Genomic DNA, 26,330 nt, shown 5'->3' with positions numbered 1-26,330 from the left:
CTTGTTGTAGGAAGAGCACATAGTTATGATTCAAGTGTCCAGTGAGACTGACAGTGAGCCAGTGTGCACCATACAAGGAACCTGAAATCAAAGCAGCTGAATGTCATTATTTACACCTGTGCTTTTCCTACTGTGACAAGTGAAAAAACGTCTTCTGTGAAAAAGACCTATTACTTCACACACGTCTATTGTGAAAATACCTATATATTGCTGGGTATCTTGACGTATCTTCATTTATTAGTTGATTTATATTCTGTATTAATAATCTAAATCTGCAAAGTAACTGAAACTATCAAACACATGTAGTGGAGTAAAAAGTATAGTATGTAGTAGTAAAATAGCCTATGAAATACAAGTAGTACCTTAAAATTGTAGGCCTATAGTGGGCTACTTGTACTTGTATGTATTTAGATAGATTAAGATGTGCTCTCTTTTAATATGTATACAGCTTATTTGCTGCTACCTGTCCATTTGCACTATTGTTTATTGTATATTGTAATTTGTATGTTACGTGTATTGTAGCCTATGTGCTGTAGCTTACTAGAATAAAGCCAAAGACATATTTCCACTGAGGTGAACAATAGAGTCAATCTATCTAGCTATATTCCACAGTATGCACCAAAATTTCGTTTTTGTAACATACAAATAAGTCAGGATTTCGAGAATACCCCCAATGTAGGCTACTTGATTATGGTTTGCTATGTTTAGTAACGCTTATTTGTATTTTATACTGTTATTTTGAAGGCAATAACAACCCTTTTCCGGAATTATGTCAGCTAACGTGAGCTACGACCAGCTAAAGCAAAGCGGCTCGGTTGGCCGCCTTGACAAGCGATAATATACCGTCCACAGACAGGAATTATTCATTAAAAACATATAACGGATCGAAACACAACACTCTTATAAGGTAGGTATGTGGCATTAGACTCTGTCTCGAATATAAACAGTTGAAATGCGGGCCGTCGCCTTTGCGACCCCCCTTGTTGTGGTCAGGTAACGGGCCTTTTCCTTGTGTTCAAAGGTACACCGCAGCAGGAATATGTAAATAGAGATTACTACACTGAGTTTAGTGAACCGCTTTGTGTCTTCTGCTCGTAATCCGTTATCTGTAGAGCAAATCGTAATAGCGTAAAAGAAAAAGAAAAAAAAGAAATGTGTGATAGAGAGGGGGAGGGGCTCTATGGGCCTTATGTTAATGTCAGCACTGTAAGGTTCATTCAGTGATTTAACTGTTTTTTTTCTCATCTGCTTTTTACAGTGAGAAGACGTCTCACGTGTCAGTTGACGGTTACCTCTTGTCTGACTCTTACTCCATTGTATGATCGCAGCCATTGAATCAGTGGGACCTAATAATACCTGCTGCCTGATGACCAGCGGACCTCACCGCTCAACATGAATCCTGGCAGCTATCAGAGCATGCTGTCGTCTGTGAACGGTGGGCATTCCAATGTGGTTTTGGATCGTGTTCTCAACACTTCAAATGTGAGGTGTTGTCAGAAATGTGGATTCGCTTCTACAGATGCTGCGTTGTTCAAGAAGCATATGATCGAGCATAGGGGGACAACAAGGTTTTACTGTTTTTATTGCAACAAAGTCTCATTCAGTGAGGCAGAGTTAAACGCTCACCTGAAGCAACACAATTCAAAGTATCCATTTAAATGTCCTCACTGTGGACAGGGCTATATGAGGAGGCTGTGCCTTGTGAAGCACATCGAGCGTTTCCATAGTACAAACATTAGTAAAGGACCTGGTGACCCTGGCACGACAAAAAATCAACAGGTTTCTGTTTCCAGTGCCTTATCAAGTGTGCCCATTGCTGATCCGTCGCCACTTCGACCAACTGTTCGAGTAACAGTACCTGCCCTGAGTACATCTGCAGTCAGACTGGGTAAAGATGAACAGAGAGGAAAAACACTGGACACAAATGTATCAAATGGTAATGCAGAGCATTTGACCTCTTTTAATGGACTCATTCAGCACAACAGGGCTCTGACGGTTTCCCTTCCAGAGGAAGTAACGATCCCTGCTGGCTGTTTGGTTGAACTTGTTGAGGTAAAAACTGTCAATGGGACAAAGGAGCTAAAGCTGAGGCTTGTCTCTCAACAAGAAAACAAGTCTGTGATTAAAGACACCAGGACCACAGTCTCTCAAAACACTGCACTGGGAAAGCCATTCTTATCTGCATTAAATCATCCAAACACCGTGAAGTCTATGAGTATGGGAATGTGCACAGTTAACAGGAAACAGTGTGAAACAAAGACTGTGAATGTGGAGCGTCCTGCAGTTGTCCCAGTCAATATCTCCAAAAACCTCCCGAATCATCAAGTAAGCAAGGAAAAAGGTGGATTGAAAAGAACATCACAAGAAATAATCAACTTGGAATGTCACACAGTCGTTCCAAACAAGGTTCCCAAAAGCATCCTCAATCCTGTAAGAGAAGGAAATAGTGGGATCAAAGTTACACAGAGAGAGTCCATCAATCACAATTCAGCTCTGCCTTCTGTTATCTCCAACACGGTTGTCAACAGGTTGACTCACACCCTACATCCAGAAAACATGGGAGCATGTGTTTCTCAGAGAGCAATGGATAAGAGAAATAATTTAATTCCAGAGCATTCCAAGAGTATCCCACCAAAGAGGGCAAGTGACATAAAAATCATTCCTCAAGATGTGTCGGTGGCTGTTAAGCAGGAACCTGGGGAGGAGCTCCTCCAGAACACCACTTCTTTAAAAAAGAAGAAAGAGGCAGTGGGCTTGAACCAGCAAAAAACAACTTCTCCTTCCTTGAGTGTTCTCTTAGCTGCAGCGGCCCAAGTGAGACCTCCAGCGACTTTAGTTTGTAAGGATAATGTTGCAAAGCCATCTTCTTCAATGCCAAGCACTCTAAATGAGCCCTCATCAGTCAAAACACAGGTGCTTTCCAACCGCACAAATTCAAAGATCTCCACTTGGACCCAGGAAGTCAGATCCAATGAGAGAGCCGGAGAAGGAGACATGCTAGAGCCCGAGGGTTTTCCCATCATCTCTTCTGTGTTTTCATTAAGTCAACAACCAGAGGATGTCCAAGGCTCCATGCAGCCACTGGTTATGGCTCTGCGTGGTATAGTGATGAATAAAAGTAACAGTTCTGGTAGTGCAACTCAAGATCACATCAAGATGAACAGCACAGAGCAGGTGAAGGAGGCGCCAACACTGGGGTTCTGTGCTCAGGCGGCCACAAAAGATGGATCCATCATCCGCAAGCTTTTATTGACAGAGCGGACCAGTGAGTCCGTCAAAGTAGAGGAGCAGGATAAGGGTATTCAACACCCTCCTGCACTGACCCACAACCATGTCCATATCAAGGAGGAAACAAACAGCACGACGCCAACAGACAATAAGAACGGCCATCACACTCCTATTTCACAGTCTTCAACAGATGAGGAATCTGTTTCCAAAACTGCTGCACATGTGAATGCACCTGAGACTGCAGAGCCTCTACGGGAAATGGCAAAAAGTGAGAACGACATCTCAAAGTTCCTGACTGTCTCTCTGAAAAGGGTACAAGTAGGCGTGTGGAAGAAAACCAAGAAGGGACTGAAACTTAGAATATCCAAGTATAAGACTCAGATACCTGTGGGCAGTCTAACGGATTGCACGGTTATTTACCCAATGCCACTGAAGGTGGACCAACTGGTGAAACGGCCGGGCCCCAACCAGCCTGTGGTGGTGCTCAATCACCCAAAGCCTCGGGCCTCCATTCAGGGAGCGAGAGCAGACACTTTAGCAGACACAGGAGCCTCTAATGGAGCTCCAAAGTGCCAAATCTTAAAAATGAGGCTGAGCAAAGTGATGGGGCAGAAGTATGAGGTGATGGGGTGCACGGTTGGAGTCTTTCCATGAATTTATCAGATAATATGTCAGTGGACAGAAGTGTACATTTATGAGAAAATAAGTAGTATTACAATGGGAAGATGTTGACTTAACGTTATTTTCTCTATGGGAGCACACAATTTTAAAAGAGTGGACATCTGATTATCAGTGAACATTGTGTTATACGTATGTTAATATAGGCATGGGATATGGAATATTTAAGTGCAATGAAAGGGAACATGGACCATCTACTGTAATAGATTGCAGTCAGTAACACACAGATGTTAGATTACTGTTTTAAAGACGTTTGAGAAACCAGTAGATCTGTCAGAGTTGAGGCATTAATGCATGCTGTTTACTTAAAAAGGATAACATACTGTATTTATTTTTTTGTTTGCATCAGTAATGTTTTGCTGTTCATCTGGCTCCTCTAAGATACAACCTGAACTAGGGAAAGTGCACCTGAGAGTATCAAATCTTTGTGTAGAGTATAAACAATGTCATGAATAAATACACGTAACATACACGGCTCCCAGTTGTAATGATGGAACAATCCGTGGTGGATATTAAGTAATGATGAAATGTTTGGGTTGATATTTGACAGTTAGATGTTGTTGATTGTGGGTGAAAGCTCACCTGCAATATTTAGCACAAACAACATACAATGAAAACATTTCTTCTTCCAATGTGACTCCCCATTTCCCCCCATTTTACTCAGATTAACAGAACAGTCGAAAGGCAAGAAAACAAATCAATTTCCAATGATCATATATAGATAGCACTTGCAAGCCTATACAATGTTTTATTTCTTTGTTGGTTTGTTGTGTTGATGGCCAGTTGTTAGACTTTTATGCTGCATTCCAATTCAGGAGCTGCACCCAAAAAGTTAAACTTTCAACACTGATTGCCTTAAAAGTGGTCAATAAGACGCGTCCCATTTCAAAAGCTCCTCTAAATTTGGCCTGAGCAATGTGGCTTTCGTAGAAGTCACAGCCAGTGTGCAGCACTCGGTATCGGTCAGTAGTGTCGTGGTGCATTTAGGAACTCTTTGCAACTCTAAGATTCGGTAAATATTGCGTGACCATGTCGTATTTATCAGATGTTCAACAGTCACTGGTTAATTCATCAAATGAACTGGACCAATGAAAAGGAGGATGCAAGGTGTAAATAATGGAAGCTGGGCATGCACACCACTGTTTGTTCTCGTTATTAGTTTGGATGTGTTGTAAATCACAGGGTGCTGCAGAGAAACGGACTTTATGTGTGCCAAAGTCGTCCTTAATGTGTTGTGTGAAATGAAATGTCAGTTGTTCTGTAAACTTGGAATGTGCCCCAGTTTCTTACTGGTATTTACCACTTTGCCAGCCATTTTCGGTGAAAAACTTAAATCTTTAGTGCGTAACTTTTTGATATTAATGAACGTCCATTACATTCAAGCCATTGTGGTGCGGTCATGGAAGGCTTGTATAAAGTGGATGCGCCGACAGTTTTGTTGTCATTACTTAGAATTCCTCATGGGGGCGGTGGCAGAAACTACGCACTATAGCTTTAAATGTTTTTTACTTTGCCAGTTGATGAGGAGTGCCTGAATGCACCGTTATATTTAGCCAAGAGCTACAATTTCCACTATTCCTAATAGTCCAGATGGATAAGAACGGTAAACTTAAAGGAGCTGTACTCAATATTCAGAACATTAATATAGTGCTATGTAAAGATATAGTGGAGTAATGGCGTCGTGAGCAGAGAATAAAGTCACACTCCCTCTGTGTGTGTTGTAATCAGAACTTATCTGTTTTTTTTTGATAGCCGGTCTGGCCGTGCGTGCGTGCATATTATTGCATGTGGCCGTGAAAAAAAACACGGGTATTTCACGTATTGGGGAATGGTCTGTGAGAGCTGTGTGGAAGCAATCCCAGCAAGCAGTTTATTCAGTATTTTGAGTACAGCCCCTTTAAAGCCTTAAAGAATCCTTCTGTATTTTTATTTACTTGTTCAGTCTTATGTTATCCTCGATTTGATAATTAATATTTTTTTCATTCTCACCCCATTAGATGTTTGTTTCATGACGATTAAATGTGTAATTCATCACAGATATTTTGTAATTAACTTATGTAAGGGAACAGTCCCAGAACCAAGTGTTAATGCCATTTTGGATCGTTGTTACTCCTTGTGCCATATGTTTTTGTTTTGTTTTTTTTATGTGACAGCTTCCATGTATAGCCTCTTTTCTAGCGTCTTAAACAGTAGTGCAAAATGGAGTTGATAAAATCGGCCAAAACTGGTTTATTAGTTTAACAGAAAGCCACAAAATATAATATGTGTATTTTGCCATGTAGGCCAAGTACATACTTGTGGTTTTTTTTCGTGTAAATACTGACTGTTGTGATTCTAGGGAACCTGCTAAAACTTGTATAGTTTTTTCGAAAACATATAAAGGACACAAACAATCTTCTTTCCTGATACTTTGCAGATGTGTTTCTCTTCTTACGACAGCATTACAACATTTTTGTGTTCTTGTTTATACTGTAACCATCATGTAGGAGTTGCTAGACCTATTATTCAATTATAATAGGTTTCAGTTGCCCAGTCATTGTATATATTTTGATCACCCTCAGATTTTATTATGTATATACCTTTAAATATAACGTGCGATAACTGGTGTTTATACTCAGTAGGGAATGGTTATCATTCCACAGCCTCTTCTGCAAAAGAAGTTATGTTGTGCTTTACTCTCCTAACACTGCAGTGTCTAAAGCTGCCGTGCTGTATTATTTGTCTTAAAGGTGTGTAAGGGCGTGACAGTTCTTTCTGAATGCTTTGCTTTGTTTTTTCATTCACTCTTCATTTGTATTAGAATTACTCATGTTCCTGCTATAGCAGATTTTGGTTTTACTACCTTTTCAATGTTCATTATCATGTTTCATGCTTTTATAATGACAATTGTGTAACTCCTCTTTTTCTATTAAAACATGAACCCAGTTTGTATGGCCTATTCCCTTTTGTTTAACAGAATTTTTTCTCAGCACCTATTTCAATCAGGAAAGACTTCATTTAGAGTCAATCAGTTTTTATACAAGATCATGTTTAAAAAGAATTTGAGAAGAGTTTTTTGGCGATTAGATCCCATTGTGATGTAGTAGCTATATTAAGGGGGAATATAATGAAGACTGGAGGTGAAGGTGGGGAGGAGTGCTTTTGACCCTCTGTTCATACTGAAATGACAAGTGACAGCAGCAGAGAGGAGAACAGTTTTTAGAGTTGGACAACAAGGATATGTTTGGCTAAGAGAGCTCGTGGCAAGATTTGATTTGACTATCAGTCCAGAGTGAACGCAGACAGAGTATGAGAATGAATGAGTGAGGGCGTTTTTCTGGTTAAACTTTCTTTAAGCTTCATAACTCCCTGACTCTTTGTGTGTGTCCTTGTGAACGTTTTTGTCTACTACAAATAGCACTGTTTCTAGTATATCCAACTGTATAACATTTAATGAAATGATGTCAAACACAAGGAGTTCCATTGTTACAACCTGCTCCACTACGGGGGTTTGTTGTAACAATATTTCAATCATAAGAGATTTTGTTGCAAATATGCAAGAGGTTTATTCATTAAATATGAGTCCTTAGCGATTAGACTCCATTGCTATGTAAATCATTTTATAAGGGAGTAGAGAAGCCACGAGTGGGCAGGAAAAATCCCACGATGGAGTCTAGACACTGGTGGTGGTGGTGAAGGGGTCTGAAGACTAGGGTCGTTTGGATTTTAACAATTCTGATTCCAGTTCCAATTCTTCCTTTCGATTCCGGTTCGTATCGATTCTCGATTCCAATTCTTTGAGGGGTGGAGTTGAAACGTGTCACATGCCTATTTTCACAAATAAGAGGAAAGTTTTATTTTGATTCAATGATCGTTTGCAGTTTTACAGTGCTTTTTCAGCGCCTGGCCGCTTCGGAAACCAAAACCAGCGCATGTTAAATTGGGAAGCGATGATCGGATTTGAAACCAAATCAATAAAGAAACGATTCTACTGGAATCGTAATTTTTGAAAACGATTCCAAGTAGGAATCGGTTCTCGATGCCTGAAGACTGGATGGAAGCACGGGAGCAAGTCTTCCGGAGGAGGACCCAGGGTGCTGTGGATGACGATGCCGGAGGTAAATCATGATTTGAATGGGGTGGAGGAGGGTTGTGCGATTGGCCTGAAATGACAACTGACAGCAGCAGAGAGAAGAACATATTTAAAGCAGGGATGCTATGCTGTGATTGGCTCGTGGAATTCATCGCCAATTCTGTTGGTTTAATAGAAGAGTGAACACCCCGAATCAGCTGATCAGTTTAGGAAAGAGAGAGAGAGAGGTGAATGAAAGCTTAGAAGTCTTCCTGAAAGAATTTACGCTGAGGAACGTCCCATTACATCTCAAGCCATTGTGGTGCGGTCATGGAAGGCTTGTATAAAGTGGATGCTGCCGACAGTTTTGTTGTCATTACTTAGAATTCCTCATGGGGGCGGTGGCAGAAACTACGCACTATAGCTTTAAATGTTTTTTACTTTGCCAGTTGATGAGGAGTGCCTGAATGCACCGCTATATTTAGCCAAGAGCTACAATTTCCACTATTCCTAATAGTCCAGATGGATAAGAACGGTAAACTTAAAGGAGCTGTACTCAATATTCAGAACATTAATATAGTGCTATGTAAAGATATAGTGGAGTAATGGCGTCGTGAGCAGAGAATAAAGTCACACTCCCACTGTGTGTGTTGTAATCAGAACTTATCTGTTTTTTTTGATAGCCGGTCTGGCCGTGCGTGCGTGCATATTATTGCATGTGGCCGTGAAAAAAAACACGGGTATTTCACGTATTGGGGAATGGTCTGTGAGAGCTGTGTGGAAGCAATCCCAGCAAGCAGTTTATTCAGTATTTTGAGTACAGCCCCCTTTAAAGCCTTAAAGAATCCTTCTGTATTTTTATTTACTTGTTCAGTCTTATGTTATCCTCGATTTGATAATTAATATTTTTTTCATTCTCACCCCATTAGATGTTTGTTTCATGACGATTAAATGTGTAATTCATCACAGATATTTTGTAATTAACTTATGTAAGGGAACAGTCCCAGAACCAAGTGTTAATGCCATTTTGGATCGTTGTTACTCCTTGTGCCATATGTTTTTGTTTTGTTTTTTTTATGTGACAGCTTCCATGTATAGCCTCTTTTCTAGCGTCTTAAACAGTAGTGCAAAATGGAGTTGATAAAATCGGCCAAAACTGGTTTATTAGTTTAACAGAAAGCCACAAAATATAATATGTGTATTTTGCCATGTAGGCCAAGTACATACTTGTGTTTTTTTTCGTGTAAATACTGACTGTTGTGATTCTAGGGAACCTGCTAAAACTTGTATAGTTTTTCGAAAACATATAAAGGACACAAACAATCTTCTTTCCTGATACTTTGCAGATGTGTTTCTCTTCTTACGACAGCATTACAACATTTTTGTGTTCTTGTTTATACTGTAACCATCATGTAGGAGTTGCTAGACCTATTATTCAATTATAATAGGTTTCAGTTGCCCAGTCATTGTATATATTTTGATCACCCTCAGATTTTATTATGTATATACCTTTAAATATAACGTGCGATAACTGGTGTTTATACTCAGTAGGGAATGGTTATCATTCCACAGCCTCTTCTGCAAAAGAAGTTATGTTGTGCTTTACTCTCCTAACACTGCAGTGTCTAAAGCTGCTGTGCTGTATTATTTGTCTTAAAGGTGTGTAAGGGCGTGACAGTTCTTTCTGAATGCTTTGCTTTGTTTTTCATTCACTCTTCATTTGTATTAGAATTACTCATGTTCCTGCTATAGCAGATTTTGGTTTTACTACCTTTTCAATGTTCATTATCATGTTTCATGCTTTTATAATGACAATTGTGTAACTCCTCTTTTTCTATTAAAACATGAACCCAGTTTGTATGGCCTATTCCCTTTTGTTTAACAGAATTTTTCTCAGCACCTATTTCAATCAGGAAAGACTTCATTTAGAGTCAATCAGTTTTTATACAAGATCATGTTTAAAAAGAATTTGAGAAGAGTTTTTGGCGATTAGATCCCATTGTGATGTAGTAGCTATATTAAGGGGGAATATAATGAAGACTGGAGGTGAAGGTGGGGAGGAGTGCTTTTGACCCTCTGTTCATACTGAAATGACAAGTGACAGCAGCAGAGAGGAGAACAGTTTTTAGAGTTGGACAACAAGGATATGTTTGGCTAAGAGAGCTCGTGGCAAGATTTGATTTGACTATCAGTCCAGAGTGAACGCAGACAGAGTATGAGAATGAATGAGTGAGGGCGTTTTTCTGGTTAAACTTTCTTTAAGCTTCATAACTCCCTGACTCTTTGTGTGTGTCCTTGTGAACGTTTTTGTCTACTACAAATAGCACTGTTTCTAGTATATCCAACTGTATAACATTTAATGAAATGATGTCAAACACAGGGAGTTCCATTGTTACAACCTGCTCCACTACGGGGGTTTTGTTGTAACAATATTTCAATCATAAGAGATTTTGTTGCAAATATGCAAGAGGTTTATTCATTAAATATGAGTCCTTAGCGATTAGACTCCATTGCTATGTAAATCATTTTATAAGGGAGTAGAGAAGCCACGAGTGGGCAGGAAAAATCCCACGATGGAGTCCAGACACTGGTGGTGGTGGTGAAGGGGTCTGAAGACTAGGGTCGTTTGGATTTTAACAATTCTGATTCCAGTTCCAATTCTTCCTTTCGATTCCGGTTCGTATCGATTCTCGATTCCAATTCTTTGAGGGGTGGAGTTGAAACGTGTCACATGCCTATTTTCACAAATAAGAGGAAAGTTTTATTTTGATTCAATGATCGTTTGCAGTTTTACAGGGCTTTTTCAATGTAAAATAAAACCACACTAGAGCGCTGCTTACTGCTCCAAGGCTGCAGCATACAAGCGCCTGGCGCCGGAAACCAAAACCTGCGCATGTTAAATTGGGAAGCGATGATCGGATTTGAAACCAAATCAATAAAGAAACGATTCTACTGGAATCGTAATTTTTGAAAACGATTCCAAGTAGGAATCGGTTCTCGATGCCTGAAGACTGGATGGAAGCACGGGAGCAAGTCTTCCGGAGGAGGACCCAGGGTGCTGTGGATGACGATGCCGGAGGTAAATCATGATTTGAATGGGGTGGAGGAGGGTTGTGCGATTGGCCTGAAATGACAACTGACAGCAGCAGAGAGAAGAACATATTTAAAGCAGGGATGCTATGCTGTGATTGGCTCGTGGAATTCATCGCCAATTCTGTTGGTTTAATAGAAGAGTGAACACCCCGAATCAGCTGATCAGTTTAGGAAAGAGAGAGAGAGAGAGAGGTGAATGAAAGCTTAGAAGTCTTCCTGAAAGAATTTACGCTGAGCTTCATGAGTGAGGAATTAAAATTTGAGACCATACCACAACTTAATCAAGTGGTTCGCAAAGAACAAAAATAGCTCGCCACTGACTTTTCAATCACTTTAAGAATGACTGTAATCCAATAGTCCAACCCAATTTGCTGTACAATCAAATATACCGAAAACATAAAAAGAACACAGTAAAAACACGAAGACCAGTTTAAAGACAAAATGACAACAATAATAGAAAGGCAACTATCATAGTGTGGTAATAGCCTGACAAAAATATGTGTTTTAAGACGGAATTTAAAAACAGGCAGTGTAGGGGCCAGCCTAACATCTAGAGGCAACCCTATAATACATCCATGGAGGCAACTCCTTCCAGAGTTTGGGGGCTACAACTGAAAAGTCTCCCCAGTGCTTCAGCCTTGATCTTGGGACCACAAGGAGCAACTGTTCAGCTGACCTGAGTGGCCTCGAGGGGATGTAAAGTTGTAAAAGGCTGGAGAATAATGAGTTGTTGCTGATACTTTTAAAACTTTAGAAAAATGTTCTTCTAGAACATATGCACTATATGTGTTAGGGCTGCTCGATTATGGAAAAAAATCATAATCACGATTATTCTGGTCAATACTGAAATCCAGACTATGTAACGCGATTACTCATTGACTTTTGGAAAGATGTTGCAATTATTGAACTTAAAAAAACTGAAAAATCAACAGTGAAAACACCTAGAACTGTGGAATTTCCCTTAATGCTTTTCCCATTTGAACTTCTTTTTTCATTTAAAACACAAGACAAAATACGGATTTACTTAATGTGCAAAATAATCATTTTTCTCGAGTATTCTGTTTTTGTGATCATTAGGAGCCGAAATCATAATTGCAATTACAATTTTGATTAATTGCACAGCCCTAATATGTGTATATCTCTACAGTATATTTGTGTGTTTTCTGTTGTGTTGTGTTGTGTTGTTGCAGGTCGCTAGGCGAAGCACCTGGCCAGTCTCTCAGGAGTCTTGAAAATTAGACTGCCAGAACCTGCTCTCGCTCTTTCTCTCTCTCTCTCTCTCTCTCTCTCTCTCTCTCTCTCTCTCTCTCTCTCTCTCTCTCTCTCTCTCTCCATTCTCCTGGCACCACATTTCTGTTTGGTTGACTTTGGCCGACACACTGATAACACTGTCTTAGATTCCTCATAACAATATATGCTATTCCTGTTCAGTAAATAAATGTTATACCTTAGTTGAAAACACTGCAACCCAGTTTGTTTTCATGGCTAATGAGCTGGGTCATGACAATATGTATATCTACATGCATATGTGTCATTAGTTGTAAGTACATCATATGTATAATCCACCAAGGGAATTTATTTTAAGATTTTTTTTTTAACTGCAGGATTCTTTGCCAGAAGACTTTAGCAACACTCACACATGTTCACATTTTGTCCAGCAGATATTTTATTTTATTAGACAGTGATACACAGGAAAGGACACGCAGCAAAGGGCTGCAGGTCAGACTCGAACCCGGGCCGCTGCCAAGGACTCAGCCTACATGGGGCGCACACTCTACCAGGTGAGCTGGAGAAAAACACGTATGTAGCCTATAGGACCTGTTGATCATTTTCTTCTACACTATCTCTTGCTTTGGATTTATTGAGTCATAGTTTCGCATTGCCAGACCTTCCTCCCCAGCGCTGCGGAAGAGGGTCTGGCTAGTCCACACAGCATTCCAGGATGGGAGAAAAACGTGCTGTGGTTTATTGGCATTTCTTTAAACCAATCACAATCGTCTTGTGCGGCGCTAAACCCCAGACACAATGACGGTGCCTCTGCAAAATAGCCTCGGGAAGACAGGAGGGGGATGCCTTCAAGCAAGATATGAAAGATTAGGAACATGGTTAGACGGGGTTCATAATTTGACATTAATAATAATAATAATTTGCTGACTTGAACTCCGTATACATTTGTCTGAGGTTAGGGAAACTAACTGTCATTTTGTGAAACCACAATTATGTTTTGTAAACTTCAGTGCTGGCCTTCAGTAAACTTGCTTAACTGTACTCTTAGTCTCAGATTGATCCTTGTGTTCTGGTAAACTTAAGTCCAATCAAAGAAGGCGCGGGAATTAATAAATTGGAGTCAAATTTGACAGGCCTTAGGGCCTTGTTTTAAACATAATTCCCTACACTGTCTGGATTTGCCCTGCAGAGATCTGAGGAGCAGTTACCACAGTCCTCAAATAATATCAAACCGGAGGTTACAATGCCAACACAACGAAAGTGGAAAGTGACGGACATCTAGCCGAAAAGAGGGACATCCTGCGAAATTTCCGGCGGCACCTGAACAATCCCGGAAGTGGAACGTTGAGTCATAATTTTGATTGCGTAGCCATGAAGCTCACAATTCTGACATGCTTAGAAAAATTAATCGTCAACTATTCTGGTTATGATTAAAAAATGAAAAGTTATCAAGAAAACATGATCATTATTCTCTGCGAAGAGTTTGCAATTTGCTTTATTTTGTATCATTGTAAAGTAATTATCTTTGTGTTTTTGGAATGTGGGCACACTAAACAAAAAATGAATCATCAGATTTATTGATCATGAAAATAATCCTTAGTTGCAGACTTAGATGGAACAGTTTTTTTATTGACACAAGCAAACACTTTCACAATTTATACACACTCATCTTTTTCCGAACATGCTCATGGTTAACGTTATTGGATGTTTTGGGTCACGTACTGTAGGTAACATACATATTAGTGTAACGAACCAGATAGGATGGAACAGATTATCTTTGCTGTTATATTTTCTGTGTTATTGCAGCAGCTGGTCAACATCCCTTTTCGTTACTGGACATGTCAGCACACAGTTTTCTGGGCATTTGCTTCCGGGAGTATTTCTCCCACTGACGAGTATTATTGGGAATATGGAGTGAAACTTGATGATGTCTGCCACAGAGTCAAACATCTGAGGAGAGATAAAATGTGAGCTTCAGTAAATATAATGAATGAAGAGAGTGCTTGTTGATCTATCTTTTTTAATTTGTCTACTTACATCATTTGATCGTTGTCCCGTCCCCAGGGCATACTTGACGGTGCTCTCTATGAACCGGATTTTTACATTGTAAACCTTCTTTTCGTGATACACAGTCAACACCAAGGGCTCACTGTTGGTGTTGATGGAGCAGTCTCGTACCAAAAATGCCCCGTCCTAAAGTGTGATAAACAAAAGAAGTTTAGCTTTAGACATATTATAGGCTATTAGTTATATTTATTAATGTCATATTATAAGAGACACAGTACCTTGTTCACCAGGTGTAAGGCGTGCTCAGCATCTGCTCGAGTACAAGCCCCAACGTACCAGTCTTCTTCACAGGTCTGGCAAATATTTTCAGAGGTGGAAGAAGTATTCAGATCTTTCTTCGTTAAGTAAACGTAGCAATACTACAGTGTTAAATACTCAGTTACAAGTAAAAGTTCTGCGTTCAAAAGTACTCATTATGCAGAATGGTCCATTTCCGAATCATATACTGGATTATAATTAGTGATGCATTAGTACAAGTATAAAGTAACAAAAAATGGAAATATTTAATTATAAGTACCTCAAAATTGTACTTCAGTAAATGTACTTAGTTACTTTCCACCAATGATTATTATAGAGTTCAGTGACTAATGACTTTACACCTATGGACTTTTTAAGTATACCTGTTGAGGCTTTTCCATTGGAACAAAGTCATGTTGGTCAACGTCTTCTTTAGTCTGAGGCCACTCATGGTGATGACGTTTTGATAGCACCCTTTCTTTAAATAGACGTTGTTGTTGTTGTTGACATGTTGACTCATTTAATCAATAACTGTGTAATGATACTGATGACCTATAACATTACTTACCTAGATATTGTTGTGACCTAAATAAAGGAAGAAAGAGTAAATCAAACATGACATAACATGAAATAATTGCCCTGATATACCTGAGAAATTAAAGTCACACCTTGTTTCGAAATTATGAGTTTCCAAATCCAGAGAATGTCTGTGATTGGCATGAAGTGATGAAACACTTTCAGCTTTCTGTAGACCTAAAAACACATTCAACATTATTAAAACAGTGTAGCTGTTTCTACCTAAAAATGTTACATTCACACTTATCTAGCTCTTACCTGTGGGAAGTGAACTGGAGTCTGCCTATTAGAAGTATTAAAAAGACAATTAGATTTAAAAGTTTGTCAAGGAGTCTTTTCTAGTCAGGTTACAAGTTTAATTGTGTAGAATAAAATATAATGTACAAAATTATAATAAAAATAGCTGAAATGTGAAATGTTATTTCATTGAAATAATGCTGTATGCTTGACTCCTTACTTTTTTTGTTGCTTTCTGTCCACTGAAATGAAAAAGGGGCATTATTTAAACATAACAACAACATGCTTCATCTCAGTTATTATTCTTCTAACCAGCAGATGGCGTTACTGCCCCACCGTGCAAACTGTAAACTAAGAGAGCCTCCTTTCACTTTCCACCATTTACTCACAGAGGAAAGGGTCACATAGGGTCAAAGCCAACTACAGCAAAATTAGACAACAACAGGCGATGGTCTGTCTACCTTCTTTGTGCCCTGCTACAAAAGTAACTTACTCACTCTCTCCTGCAGCGTTCTTGTAGAGTCAGCCCAGGCAAGTCTTTCACTAACTCTGAGGTCAACGGTGGAGGTGGTGGAGAGCGCCTGGAAGTACACAGACTTTGAGTCCATTCATAACTCATTTAAACCCAACAATGATTAACTTGAATAACTTGAATAGTAGTTGAGAAAAGTACCTGTGTGAGTGCTGTGATATTAGAAAGAAAGAAAAGTCATTCACAATTAGCACGGTGTATTGACACAAAAACAGAGTTAACAATATATGTATATGGCACAGGTGTTTACCTGTCCTGCTGGCAGCACAGGTGTGACCCCCTTATCTGTAAGAGCAACATGTGAATACGTGGGGTGCTTCTGATGCCAGAGGGTGGTAAAAGTAAAGTAAAGTAGTTACCTAATTTGTCCTTTCTTCTGCCTGGCTTCAGGTCTCTATTTATAGCAGGTCCTGTGTTTAAGATACACAGAATGCAGAAATAATTATGTATAGTGTACATTTACTAAAGTTGTGCTCTTAAGTACAATTATGAGGTTCTGGTACTCCTGGTATTTTACTTTTTTTTAGTAAACTGCAAGGCTGTAGTTACAGTTTACTTTAAAGAGCCCCTGTTATACTCCTCTTCGGCGTCATATTTATACCCTTGGGGTCTACTAGAATAGGTGTTTCTCATACTGCCCATTGCTGCAGCTCCTCTGCATAAAACACTCTATTTGAGCTCTTGGCCCACCTTCCCAAAAAGCGTAGTCTGCTCTGATTGGTCAGCCGGCCCACTCTGTTGTGATTTGTCAACCAAATTCAAACAAGCCACTGGGCGGGCTGTGCTTGCTCAGGCAGCACCTACTGTATGGGCAGCACATATGAAAAACTGGGCTGGCATTATCAATCGGTGACATCATTAATTTCAAACAGGAATGTGGATGAGGCGTTTTTAGGCAGTTGAGAAAAAGTGCTCCATTTTGGAGCTCCATCAAAAGCTCCATTTTGAGTGAAATGGGTTTTTTTGTACTTTAAACATCTATTACATACACAAATAACTATGTAACACACTAAAAGACGGGAATTCCAAAAAAGCATAATAGGGGCTCTTTAAACTAAAACAAGTAATGCCACTGACTTGAAAGCCATCAGCTATATTATATTCATTATATAAATCACATTTAATGCTATAAAAAACATTATATTTGATTTGAAATGAGACAAATATCTGGGTTTTTAACCACACCACTTATTTATTTTTTATTTTATTTACTTCAGTTTTTTTTATCAGGGACAATGCACACTAATAATACATAAATAAAAATATAACATGTGTCAGAATTGGCCTGGAGGCTATTTCACATCTGCTGTCCCTGGACTGGTGGTAAGAGGTCACCCTAAAAGAAACGTACGTTCACTAGCTAGTTGCTAACTTAACTGCCTGCCTCTAGTAGTGTGCAGGGGATTTACCAGAGCTGCAAACAGTCTATGAAGGTTGAAAAGACTGACCCACGCAGTAAATGTGCTGTAAAAACAATACAATGACCTCAAAGAGACTTACAAAGCTCTGCAGCATGGGTTTTGCGTCTGTTTTTAGTGTTTTCAGTACCATGCGTGACCTTCTAACATTCCAGAGAGCCATTTCATTTTATGTTAAATCTTCAATAATGCCTGTTAAGTAACCCTGTGTACATTTTTGCTGAGTAGCAGCCTATGGCCAAGTACTGAAAAGCCAAGTAAGACTTCCCCAGAATGTCTTTACCACAATAATCAAAATTCAGAATGATGATGGAGAGTTTTGTCACTTTACCTGAAGTAAATGGGATTTCTCTTGAGAGGATGCTGGAGTTACCCTGAAGAAGTGAAGAGCACATAAAGTATAAGCAGACACTTACAGCAGTACAGTTGTAATGGAGCATTAATAAAAAAAGAAAACAGAAAGCTTACAGTGGAGAGTGATACAAGGCTCTGAGCCGATGATGACCTTGGAAGATCCCTGTCTTGAAAGTAAAAGACAGTGACAGCAATGAAAGTAGTTTCAGTTGTTTCTGTAGCTTCAGTGTTTGTTGACAGTTTAAACACTCCATGAGTTTGTATCATTGTTGTAAGTCGGTCTTTGCCAATCCCAGCAGTACACTGCAGAAGCAGCAGCAGACTGCATTGATTACAGAGGGAGAACACTAAGTGTGAACAAATTTAAAAGCCACATTCAGTATAAAGTTGTAGACATGCAGCTGTGAGGCCCCTGGCTGTGGGCCACATCCATGCAAGAGAGTAAAGGGAGTCTATTCACACTACATGCTTCCCTCTCTCTGCCTTTGGCTCCTGGATAATTGTAATCTCCCGCTGTCTGACTCAACCAACAGATGGCCCTGGAGACCCACTGGCAGATCATGCTCACTCATCAGGAGCTGCGTCTCTCTCTCTCTCTCTCTCTCTCTCTCTCTCTCTCTCTCTCTCTCTCTCTCTCTCTCTCGCTCTCTCTCTCTCAGATACACACTGCTTTCATTCTCACCACAGTTTGTGGTGGCTGTTATTTTTGTGCCTGCGTTTCATTCAGCTTCATTCTTATTATGTTCACCAGGCGTGCCAGGGTAGCTCATCTGGTAGAGCATGCGTCCCATGTACAGAGGCTCATTCCCTGCCGCAGCAGCCGTGGTTTCAATTCTGACCTGCAGCCCTTACCTGCATGTCATTCCCTCTTTAACAAAACAAAAATTTAGTTCACCAGATCTTTTCTGTGAAGTAAAGTGAAACAAACTCACCCTCAATGTGTCAACGCAAAAACTTCTTTAAATTAAAGTTAATTCTTAGGTTTATGAACTCTTTATCTATTTTAATTGCTATATTTGTATGCATGAATAATGAAAGTAAGACAAGAAGGGGCAAAATATTAAAGGTCAAATTCACTCCTACAGACGGACAGAATTACTCATTCTCAGCCCACTGAGCGACCAACAAAACTGTAACAAACCAGGTTAAACCGGAACTGAAAACAACAAAATAGGAGCTTTTGTCAATGTGAATGAAGTCATTGTTTTCTTCTCTACCTGCATACTCTCTCTCATCATGTATGGGCCTTGCAGGAAGTATGCACACATGCAGCTCTTCCTCCAGGTCACCCACCACGTCGTACTGACGCGCCACGACGCTGTTATAGTTACTTTGATTTCTGTTCCTGCCTGTCCTGTTGCGATCCTGTGGAGAGAAAATTGCAGTTTCTTCCGATTAGACTTGGAGATACCTGGTGTGCAATAAACAAACTTCATCTTTTTACACTGAGCTCTTGGAAATTGTGTGTGTGTCACTAAGATTTAAGACAAGAAAGACTGCTTTTGATCTGATTCTGCAATTGTTTAGAATATATTAATCTGCCTTTGAGTCTTGCTGCTTTGTACAGTAACACATTAATATATTCTGAGTAGTGTTAGACCCGTATACAACACTGATAAGCACAGGAAGCTATAATGAGGTGTGGGTGCAGTGGGTTATGTTGCACATAACCCACTGCTTGTCTCTGAAGGGATTTCCTTTTTAAAGCTTCACTCTTTGCAGTCACACAGACACCAATACGCACACATTTACACAGAAAAAAGTGTCTGTTAAATAATAAATATAGTCCATTTCTGTGAATTAATGGCACATGATACAAAGTGCATTGTGACTGTGTATTTTTGTGCACATGTGCGAAGCTGGAAAAATGGTTGAGATTAGGATGAATGTATTATAGGTGGGTGCATCCGTCATGGTCATTCAAACCAGCTTCTCTCATTCAATTTGAAAATGCTTTGTGTTTCACATCAGAACTAGTTCTTTTGTATTGAAAAGGGGAGTCCAGATTGGCTTTTCCTGAGAGGAGTGCAGTGCAGTATCATCACCAATATGTCACCAAAAGCAGGAAATGTCTTTCTTTGGAAGCCCAGGTTCCTTTGTTTTCACGAGTAATGATGAACTCTGAGAGTGTATTTTGAAAGAAAATGATTCCTACAATAACCACTTGTTTGGCTGTGTATATGCACAAATGGGGGAAATGTCTTTTCTAAATAAAGCACAATATTAGGTTCTTATATTGCAAGAGGTTGTTGGACAAGATTGACTCAATGTACCTTTTAGAGTTGAGCAATGTCAACATTTTTACATCATGATTTTGACTTTAAAACTTTCAGTATAATATAACTGTCCCTAATGGGTAATGAGAACACATCACTCCTGTAAAACTGAATACATTTAATCCTAATATTCCTGACGAATGTAAAAAAAGTGCAATACACAACAAGGCACTTTGTATCATTATTTGTGGGAATGTGTTGAGATTCAAAACTTTTAGAGGTCGGTGGTGGGCTTGGTTTCATGGATGTTTTTCCTCATCTCCAATACAGTAAAGACCTATAGGCCCTTATAGTTGCCCCTCTTTTGGTTATTGGTTGACACAGTTAATATTTGGGAGATATTTCTGGACATTGAAGAGGCATTGGAAGTGTAAGGCTAAGGTGAAGGACATAAACTAATGTTATTGTGAGTTATTTATGCCATACTCAGTCCTATGCATGCGACTGTATTTTTACTGTATTTTGGTTTCATCCTCTTTTTTATCACTAAAGACAGTGACTGTATAATTTCACCATTAATCCTAACTTATTTAATATTTTATATAATGCAAATGTTCTTATTGGGGAATGTTTCAATATCCATAACTTCTTAAATGTATAAAATCAATAAACATATGTTTACAAAACGTAACTAAAAGTAACCGTACTCTATACCTGCATTTTAAGTACTGTGTTAGGTTTAGGTGAATTTATTATGCTATAATATTATGATGTTTAAATCTCTGCAAAGGCCATTTATAACTTGCCACACAGGGTCACTTTCTAACATCAACATGTTACATTGTCGAAGATTTTCTCAGCGTTTGTACACTCACATGGAGCACATTCTTGCCCAGAGTGCTGAAAATATCTCACTTATCTCTCTGTTTAGGGGCTGCAGATGATGCACACTTACAGTCTTCAGACGGCTAAAGGGATCTAATCGACCAAAAGGGAAAGCTGTCATCATCCTGCAAGCGGATGACATTTACTGGTAGGGAACCTTTTTATTATTATTTTTTAACCCAGTACAGACTGCTTTACTACTACATTTATAACTTTAAGTTTTCATTTCTGATTAGCATGCTTCTTGCTAAAGACAGAGAAAGTGAAAGTAACCTAAACTGAGTTCATGTGACTTTGGAGTCGATGTGAGGGACACTAAATCCAGAAACATGATATCAAAGAAAATACTTTACATTTTGTGCCATTGCTCTGTGCTGCATTACTGAAAAGCATCATGAGCCAACAATGGAAAGAAAGTACATCATAAAAAGCATCTGAATGTTATTGCAAGTTTCCAAAAAACAGTGTGACTAAAAACAGTCTGTCCCACAGTGTGCGTGTAGATGAGGATTAAGGTTTCATTAATGTCTCATCAATGCCAGTTCCCTGTCTACGGCACATTTGCAGGTAGTATTCATAACCATAATAAGACATGTATGTGGAGTTAAAAACAACTACTTTAATTTTAAAGGACATGCTTTGTTTTCATCTTTTATAGATTAAAATGACTCCTTAAAATGACATTAACATATTATCAAACTAATGGGCTTTCGTGAATTTTAGAGATGATTATTCTATTAATAAGTAAGACTAAATAAATTGAAATATTATTTCATAATTTAATTGTATAATTCCAACCAAAACAATAGTTATGAATCATAATCCTGGTCTGCTCTGTGTTGTTCTTGCTGTGCACTAACAATGATAGAGCTGAATCTCACTCCTTCATCATTTCTGTGCTAAAAGGTAATTACACAGGGGGCTGCAAACTCCCAAAGCTTCCCCTCGTAACATTCACGTGGAACCATCGAGGAAACGTTGTGGATACGGGCGCCATAACTCACCATTATCACAGCAGCAGCCTCATGGCTGTTCCCTCTCTCTCTCTGCAGCTAACAAGGGGCTGAAACAGAAATAAAAAAAAACATAATTAGTTTGGTGCTGGTTCTGCTGAAGAATGTGGCCTTCCAACACAATTTGTCCTTGGACTTTTCTTCCTCAACACTTACAAATGTAGAAGAACGAGGTCTTATTACACAACAAAACAGAGCTGTTTGTGGCCCCTCACTGTTCTCACCGGGCTTCTCAGTCTGTTGATCTGAATTAAAGTTTTTTTTCTGAAATAAAACATTTAGTGAAAAGAAACTATAGCTGAATTTATTGCGGAACAATTTTTTTTAAATATTGACAGATTTATAATTTAATTGTTTACACAAAAAGGACAGATGTTGCTTAAACATAGAAACATATGAATACAAACAATTTATATAATGTGTTAATCTTTACAACATCCCACTGAGCCTCCAGGATTAGTAATTGTAATTTACTTAAATTTATGTCTCTATGTTAACTGCTTCTCAGCCTGAATTTAGGTTAATGATTAAAAAAGTCCTTATTTACCTGTTTATATTTTATTTCAAATACAATATAAACAACAGGTTACAAGAAAACATAAAAATATATATTTATATAACTTCAAATTAAGCTTTCGCTTTTACAACTTTGGATAAAAAGAAATCAATATAATGCTAATAATAATATAATTATAGTGGGGAAGAACATCACTAAAGATATAAGGATTGCTTTGTTTAATTTGTGGTTATGTATTTTAGTTGTCTAAATTGAATTGTTTGTTTCCATATTTATCACTCAGTACTCAGTAAAGTGATACTTTGTACAACTGTTGAAAGACGAAGTAATACAAGGTTCCTCTTTCAAAGTAAAAGCTTGTTTCATAAACAAATTAAACATCCTTGTTCAGTCAGTACATTCAGAGGTTTTGCAACTACAGCCTCACTTGGTCTTGAATGAAAAGTAGCTTGAGGTTGCTAATGTTAGCTTATCAGAATCAGTTTGGAGAGATATAGCTGCAGCTGACATTACTGAGCACAACTATATTGAGTTGTCACTTGTGGTCACAGTGGCTGTTGTTCACCAAAAATCAAATAGTTGTTTTGCTTCAACAGAGCAGAGTCAATTCATATAATTTGTTTGTTTGCTTTGTCATGAGAGAGTCAGGTGTCATCAGCATAGTGTAGAAAAGATGCTGCTGTGGCAGCAAATTATGTGACGGCAGGGGTGTATTTGTTTGGGTGTTGAGTTTGAATTTTTACAATCTTTCTCGAGAATTGCAGAATCCACCTTAAAAGATATAAAATTGTTCAAAAAGTTCATGTTGTGAGTTGTATGTTTTGTATTCTGTTAAAAATTTTTTTTTATTAAAAACTAAAAGATACGATACAAAGCTATCATTAGTCTGAAATAGTTTTATGAAGTAGAAACCCACTAGTATCAGATGCTGCACTTTATTCTTCCCAGCATAACACCTTGGTATATGTGTTCTAGGATTCATCTCAGATAATCTCTGTAAGTAGGGGAATCAGTGCTAGTTTCACCATTTTCTCTTCAAAATATTTATCTTAAACCTATCAGTCAAGTGAAGAAAATGAAAATTGGTTTGTCTCTCCAGACTATTCAATTGTCAACACTTGCAGATCCAAACAATGCCAAATTTGCCTTGATATGTGCAAGCTTTGTAACAAAGCACAGAAACACGTATGCACTTTTTAACCTTGTGTTGCTTTATTTTTGGATAGTGCAAAGTGCCAGACTTTTAGTGCTCCACAGTGTCAGGAATATGATTTGAATCTTAATGGTGAAAAGAAAACTGAGACTTATACGTGGGTCTTTGTCACGTATCCTCCATTTATGAGCTTTTTTAAGACATTATTTTATATGTATATATGATATTTTAAAATTATGTTTCCAGGGAGAGAAGCAAGAAGAGGAAGAGAGCCACTGGGCCAGGACCAATCAATCACTCTTTGATTGACATGTTCTTTTTTTTTTTCTTTCAATCCTTTTGGCTGTGAAGGAAAACAAAACGGAAAGCAGGAAGGAAACCTACCTAAAATAGAAGTGAGGATTGTGAAAATGCCAGGAGACATTACAGGCTACCAACTCACAGTCCCAAAAGGGAGAATCACACTCAGTATTGGATTTGACAGTGTGGTCCAACACTCAGCGGGGCTGTCTGTCTACTTTGCAGAGTTTACTGGGCCATGGGAAGTGGTGTTGGATGAGACGTATGAAAAGGAAAGAGCTTAGGTACTTGGAGCCAGCGTCTGAGGTTGAACAGTTAGTCTGGAAAAGAAACTTCTGCCCCATGGAAATTGGGTGCAGAGAATTTGTGGCAACTCAAAGCACCAGACTACTTAAGGATTTTGACCTAGCTTTGCTACGGGCATCAAGAAAGTATCAACTGCAGAGAGCAAGAAAGAGCTCAGTCTGAGGAGCAAAACAATATCAACAGGGATCAAACTGGGACACACTGTAAATTGTCATAAAATGCCACTCACTGTTGTTGATATAATTGTCACTGGTGTTGATATTTATGTTTTAAATGAATCCTCTGTTAGTTTGTTTTGTGGCAGTTAATATGTAATGACAATTGGTGTATTTCGAGCCTCCAGGATTAGTCAGTCCTTCTCATTAAATGTATGTCTCTATGTTAAGTGCTTCTCAGACTGAATTAAGGTTAATAGGTTTATATGAATAAAAATCCTTATTTACCTGTTTATATTTTATTTCAAATACATTATAAACCACAGGTAAATAGGGATTTCAATGTACCCATATTAAGAGAGAAAATATATAAAATATATATATATTTATTTAACTTCATATGAGGCTTTTGCTTTTACAACTTTGGATAAAAAGATGAAAAGATTTCTTAGAGGTTTTTCAAGTCCATTTGCTATGAAGTATACAGTATATCACTATCACTACAATTAATTATTGCAGTGAAGATGTCTATTATTTAGCGTGAACACAAAGACGTTTAAATGTATCAGTATTACATGCAACTATAGCAATGAGTTTTGCGCCTTTTTTTGAATAATCAGATTGATTTATAGCATTGTGACTAAACGTGCCCCCCAATACCAAATTCACATAAAAAAATTAAGATTACTATACATTAAATTGAATTTTAATCAAAGCAGAATTGTCAACTCTAGCAGAAAATACTGCATTTCAAAGCTTGTCTTTTTATATTTCCATACTTGTCCTTTCTATTCTATTCTATTCTATTCTTCTAGTCTATCTGTATTTACTACGGACTAACTTTTTGATGCTTTTTACTTACCTTTTCCGAAGACTTGAACAACAAGCGCACACCTGCATCAGTGGGTGTCCAGCAAGCCTATTTGGTTACATGTATTTGGTTACAGAAATAGATAGTCTGCAGTTTTTATTTCCCTCGCTCAGACAAACACCCAGGCTGCTTAAAGTCTGACTGTCAGAGTTAGGCAGCCCACTGCAGTAACGCAAAATGACTTCCTGTGTGGTGAATAACTGGCCTATAACCTGAGGTCTTCACAGTTGTTTAGACAGTAAAACATTTGTACACAAATATTTTGTGGAAACATTGTTTGTGATATGGGTATTTCATTTTTTTTTAATAATGTTTATTTACAACAAATGTCTGCATCATCCTATTAATATACATATGAAAAGTCATTGAGGGTTTGACAACTTTTGCGAGTGTGAGTTTGCAAAATGTAAATGTGCAAGCTCCCAAATTATATCTGAAAACCAGGCTCAGACCATTTGTTCAATAAATCAGGGTCAAATGAATCTGCCAATGCTACAGCTATTTCTCTTAATTTGAGCAGTAACATGGTGACATTTCAACAACATCTTCTGCTCTGCAAAGTGCAAAAGGAAGCACGGTGACATTTACTCTTACAATCAGATCATCATCTGGCTTCATTTTTATATCAAACAAGAAGGTAAACCCAAATTACAATTTGTGATAGTAGGCCTATCTTATTTAAGCTTAACCTTTGAAGTGATATTTCACTTGAGTGTAATATTTTCAGTTTATTGAATAAACAGTTAATGAAGAGTCTACTGTCACTTTGGTAATACTTTAAAAATCTATGGTCACATCTTCAGCACTCAGATTAATAAATGCCCAGTTATAACATTTAATATCAGCATGATGTTTTTATGCTATGCTGATTAACACACAAACCAAAAATTCAGAAATTGAGATGCATTATATTTAAAGGACAATTCCAGCGCAAAATGAACCTAAGGGTTAATAACGGATGTGTACCCACGCTGTCGTTCTCTGGGACATGTTTTTATGCTAATTGATTGTGTTTGTAGCTTGAACGAAGCTAGCGCAGACCGCTGGTTAGCTTACAACGCTAGTATTCGGGGCACAGGGAAAGTAAAAACAAATCGCTATTTATACCACTAAAAAGGCTCAAAATATCACCAAACTTCAACGGTAGCATAGTGAGGGTCCCTACATGTTAACCGAAGCATTGAGAACTTTGTAAGTGTACAGACTGTTTATTGAA

The 26,330-nt window shown here is 38.4% G+C and overlaps 2 protein-coding genes across 4 annotated transcripts; one reads left to right on the top strand and one right to left on the bottom strand.

Annotated features, from left to right (window-relative positions):
• Nucleotides 1-756: 756 nt before the first annotated feature.
• Nucleotides 757-6,831, top strand: znf518b (zinc finger protein 518B). The gene is made up of 2 exons (XM_078260209.1): nt 757-907; nt 1,259-6,831. Exon 2 carries the CDS (start codon nt 1,393-1,395, stop codon nt 3,880-3,882), a length of 2,490 nt encoding a protein of 829 aa, XP_078116335.1. The 5' UTR covers nt 757-907; nt 1,259-1,392; the 3' UTR covers nt 3,883-6,831.
• A 7,054-nt stretch (nt 6,832-13,885) lies between these two features.
• Nucleotides 13,886-25,268, bottom strand: clnk (cytokine dependent hematopoietic cell linker). 3 transcript variants are annotated; one of them, XM_078260207.1, is made up of 18 exons: nt 25,106-25,268; nt 21,969-22,076; nt 21,804-21,862; nt 18,916-19,063; nt 17,813-17,865; nt 17,676-17,718; nt 16,286-16,336; nt 16,177-16,211; nt 16,068-16,078; nt 15,892-15,975; nt 15,615-15,636; nt 15,416-15,440; nt 15,250-15,334; nt 15,150-15,166; nt 14,965-15,059; nt 14,563-14,679; nt 14,315-14,470; nt 13,886-14,227 (listed from the first exon to the last, which is right to left on the bottom strand). In XM_078260207.1, the coding sequence occupies exons 3-18, from the start codon at nt 21,804-21,806 to the stop codon at nt 14,075-14,077; spliced, it is 1,098 nt and encodes a 365-aa protein (XP_078116333.1). In that variant the 5' UTR covers nt 21,807-21,862; nt 21,969-22,076; nt 25,106-25,268; the 3' UTR covers nt 13,886-14,074. The 3 variants fall into 3 exon arrangements, with proteins under 3 accessions (XP_078116333.1, XP_078116332.1, XP_078116334.1); XM_078260206.1 differs by lacking the exon at nt 21,969-22,076; XM_078260208.1 differs by lacking the exon at nt 21,969-22,076 and having other exon boundaries at nt 14,563-14,637; nt 25,106-25,267.
• Between the last annotated feature and the right edge of the window lie 1,062 nt (nt 25,269-26,330).

This window comes from Sander vitreus, chromosome 10, assembly GCF_031162955.1.
Source record: "Sander vitreus isolate 19-12246 chromosome 10, sanVit1, whole genome shotgun sequence".
In the NCBI taxonomy this organism is placed as follows: Eukaryota; Metazoa; Chordata; class Actinopteri; order Perciformes; family Percidae; genus Sander; species Sander vitreus.
This window is presented reverse-complemented; position numbering and strand designations above follow the sequence as displayed.